The 3890-nt window shown below is 38.1% G+C and overlaps 1 protein-coding gene across 1 annotated transcript; it reads right to left on the bottom strand.

Moving 5' to 3' along the window:
* Window positions 1-2288: 2288 nt before the first annotated feature.
* LOC102989027 (60S ribosomal protein L39) lies at window positions 2289-2584 on the bottom strand. Its single transcript, XM_024115212.3, has one exon. The coding sequence runs from the start codon at window positions 2538-2540 to the stop codon at window positions 2385-2387; it is 156 nt and encodes a 51-aa protein (XP_023970980.1). The 5' UTR covers window positions 2541-2584; the 3' UTR covers window positions 2289-2384.
* Between the last annotated feature and the right edge of the window lie 1306 nt (window positions 2585-3890).

Below are 3890 nucleotides of genomic sequence, written 5' to 3'. Positions count from 1 at the left end.
GATCGAACCCCGGGCCCCTTGCATTGGGAGCACAGAGTCTTAACCACTGCACCACCAGGGAAGTCCCTAGGGAGGTTGTTTTCAAATACTTTTATTTTCCTTTATTCTTGTGATAGTCAAGAACAGCATTTTAGAATAATTCTCTCTTATTTCCCAGAACCGTTTTTTGATAGTCAGCCTCCATGTTCCCTATAGAGTCTGAAGAATTCTCACCATGAATTAATGATGTTCAAGTATTGGAAATATTCCCTTTTTGAGAGATTAACACAGGAAGGCATTCACATCCAAGAGTCCCATAGCGGTGGAGTTGGGTTTCGGGCTCCTAGGGAAGAATGGGAAAATGTAGTGATTCATTGACATTTGGATGCAGGATCAGCTTTTGGATAGGATTAAGAAAATGTATAAATAGACAGGATGACCTTAGTGGTCTTGAATTCCTCAGTTCTGGAAAAAAAAAATAAAGGAGAGTCTGTTCCCTATATTGATAAGAAAGCTTTATTAAATAGTAATATGTAATAAGTAAGCCTTACTAAATGCACTATTTGGAATGCAGAACATAGGAAGTATATAAGGATTAAAATTTGTATAAAACTTTTTAAAAATAAGTTTTTATTGAAATATAGTTGATTTACAATGTTGTATTAATTTCTGCTATACAGCAAAGTGATTCCTTTATACATAAATATTTTTTCATATTTTCCATTTTTGTTAGAGATTATTGAATATATTTCACTGTGGTATACAGTAGGTCCTTGTTGTTTATTTTATGTATAGTAGTTTCTATCTGCTAATCCCAAACACCTAATTTATCCCTCACAGATGAAAATTATTTTTATTTAGAAAAATTCTTTTTTAATAGTACATATATGTTGTATTCAGAATTCAGGTCAATAAATTTTCTCTTATTTTTCTTTAGAAAATCCACAACAATATGCTTCCTTTTTTATGGTGTGTTTCCCCCAAAGTTAGTTAATTTCATTTTGTTTTTAACCTATATTTCATGTCTGTAAATGATAATTTTCAACTCAGTACACTTAAGACAATGTGGTGTTGAATTCAAATTTGAATCTCCCATATGTTGCCAATAATATTTGTTATTGTTTGTTTAATTATTACTCCTTCTGTGCTTATGACTCATCAGCTTTGTCTTCTTGGTTAATAATCACTGTTTGCTTTATTCTGTCTTGGTGAGTGGTTATGGAAATAGTCTTAATTTCTCATCTACTTTTTAAATGAATTTATTGTGTAAGAGAAAATTTTGAATTAAAAGTAATTTGGAGGGGGACTTCCCTGGTGGCGCAGTGGTTAAGAATCCGCCTGCCAGTGCAGGGGACACAGGTTCAAGCCCTGGTCCGGGAAGATCCCACATGCTGCAGAGCAACTAAGCCGTTGCACCAGACACAGGTTCAAGCCCTGGTCCGGGAAGATCCCACATGCTGCAGAGCAACTAAGCCGGTGCACCACAACTCCTGAGCCCACGTGCCACAACTACTGAAGCCCACACACCTAGAGCCCGTGCTCCGCAACAAGAGAAGACACTGCAATGAGAAGCCTGTGCACCACAACAAAGAGTAGTCCCCTCTCACTGCAACTAGAGAAAGGCCACACGCAGCAACGAACACCCAATGCAGCCAAAAATGAAATAAATAAAATAAATTTATAAGAAAAGGATTGAAAATAAAGAGCAAATATTCTCTGACTACAATGGAATTTAATTAGAAATCAATAATAAAAAGGTATTTGGAAAATCCCCAAACATATGGAAATTACACAGAATGATTTTAAGTAACCATAGTTCAAGGGAAATATAAAAAAAAGTAATTTTTGATAAGTTTTACACTTCTATTTTGGGTATTTAATTTTTAATTGTGGGAAAAACTATCATCGTAACCATTTTTAACTGTACAGTTCAGTGTGTTAATTATATTCACGTGGTTGTGCCATCGATCTCTATATTTTCATCATGAAAAACTGACTGAATACTTGTTAAACAAACGCTTCCTCATTTCCCTGTATTCCAAGCCTCTGTCAACTAACATTCCACTTTTTCTTTATCAGAGTGCTCACATAAAGGAAGTCATATACTGTCCGTTCCTTTGTGACTATTGCATATCATAACATAAAGTCTTCCAGATGTATTCACGTTGTATCATGTGACAAGATCCATCACTTTTTCAAAGCTGAATAATGATCCATTGTATGTATATGCTACATTTCTTTTTTTTTTTTTCCAACACAAGGTTCACATGTTTATTATTACTGAGCTACACAGTGAGCAGTGGTGAGGAAAGATCAAGAAAAGAGGAGAGAGCATCAAACACAGGCAGCTGTTACAGACACTAGTGATGTTCCGATAATGTGTGCCACTTCATATGTGAGGCTCATTATAGACCCAGCTTGGTTCTTCTCCAATGTCTTCTCTTAGAGTTGTACCTGATTTTATTACCAGTTTTCATTCGAATCCATTGGGGAATGGGACGATTCTGCTTTTGTTTCTTGGCCAGGAATCGCTTGATCCTGAAGGTCTTGTGAGAAGACATGGCGAGGAGCAAATCCAAGCGCACATAGGATGGCGGACAAGAGAAAAGAGCTATGCTGCATTTCTTAACTGTTCATGTATTCATGAATATTGGACTGGTTCCATCTATTACTTATTTTGTGAGTAATGCTACAAAGTAACTAAGTGTGAAAATATCTCTAACAGATGCTCCTTTGAAGTCCTTTATATACATACCCAGATGTGGGAGGGCTGGATCATATAATTCTATCTTTAATTTTTTGAGAAAGCTCCATATTATTTTTTATGCTGGTTATACTCTTTTATATTTCCTTGAACAATGCATAAGGTTTCCAATTTCTCCATATCCTTGTCAACATTGGCTATATACAATGTGAATGTATATATATATGTAGTGGTCATCCTAATCAGTATGAGGTGATACATCATTGTGGTCGTGTTGTTTATTTCCATAATAATTACTTATTTTGAGCATCTCTCACATTTCTGTTGTTTATTTGTATGTCTTATTTGAATTAATGTCTATTAAATCTTCAGCCCATACATTGTGTTACTTGTTTTTTGATGTTATTGTGTTCTAGGTGTTATTTATATATTTTATACCTTACCTCCTTAGAAGATATGTGCTTTGCAAAAATTTTCTCTCCTTCCGCAGGTTGCCTTTCCACCCCCATTGTTTCCTCTAATGTGGGCAAGTTTTTACATATGATGTCATCCCATTCAACTGTATTGCTTTTCTTGACTGAGTTTTTAGTTTCATATCCAAAAAATCATTGCCAAATCGAATGTCATAAAAAATGTCTGGGGCTTCCCTGGTGGTGCAGTGGTTGCGCGTCCGCCTGCCGATGCAGGGGAACCGGGTTCGCGCCCCGGTCTGGGAGGATCCCACGTGCTGCGGAGCGGCTGGGCCCGTGAGCCGTGGCCGCTGGGCCTGCGCGTCCGGAGCCTGTGCTCCGCAACGGGAGAGGCTGCAGCAGAGGGAGGCCCGCATACCACAAAAAAAAAAAAAAAAAATGTCTTCTATGTTTTCTTCTAGGGGGTTTTAAGTTATAGGTTTGTATTTAAATCGGCAATCATTTTATTATTTATTTATTTATTTATTTTGGCTGTGTTGGGTCTTCATTGCTGTGTGTGGGCTTTCTCTAGTTGCGGCGATTGGGGGCTACTATTCGTTGTGGTGCGGGGGCTTTTCGTTGCCGTGGCTTCTCTTATTGCGGAACACGGGCTTTAGACGCATGGGCTTCAGTAGTTGTGGGGTGCAGGCTCAGTAGTTGTGGCTCGCAGGCTCTAGAGCGCAGGCTCAGCAGTTGTGGTGCATGGGCTTTGTTGCTCCATGGCATGTGGGATCTTCCCGGCCCAGGGCTCGAACCCG

The sequence above is a fragment of the Physeter macrocephalus genome, chromosome 1 (genome assembly GCF_002837175.3).
Source record: "Physeter macrocephalus isolate SW-GA chromosome 1, ASM283717v5, whole genome shotgun sequence".
NCBI lineage: Eukaryota > Metazoa > Chordata > Mammalia > Artiodactyla > Physeteridae > Physeter > Physeter macrocephalus.
This window is presented reverse-complemented; position numbering and strand designations above follow the sequence as displayed.

Bases quoted from the DNA above. Each gene is read 5' to 3' on its own strand.
- LOC102989027 (XM_024115212.3), bottom strand. From the start codon at position 2,540: ATGTCTTCTCACAAGACCTTCAGGATCAAGCGATTCCTGGCCAAGAAA.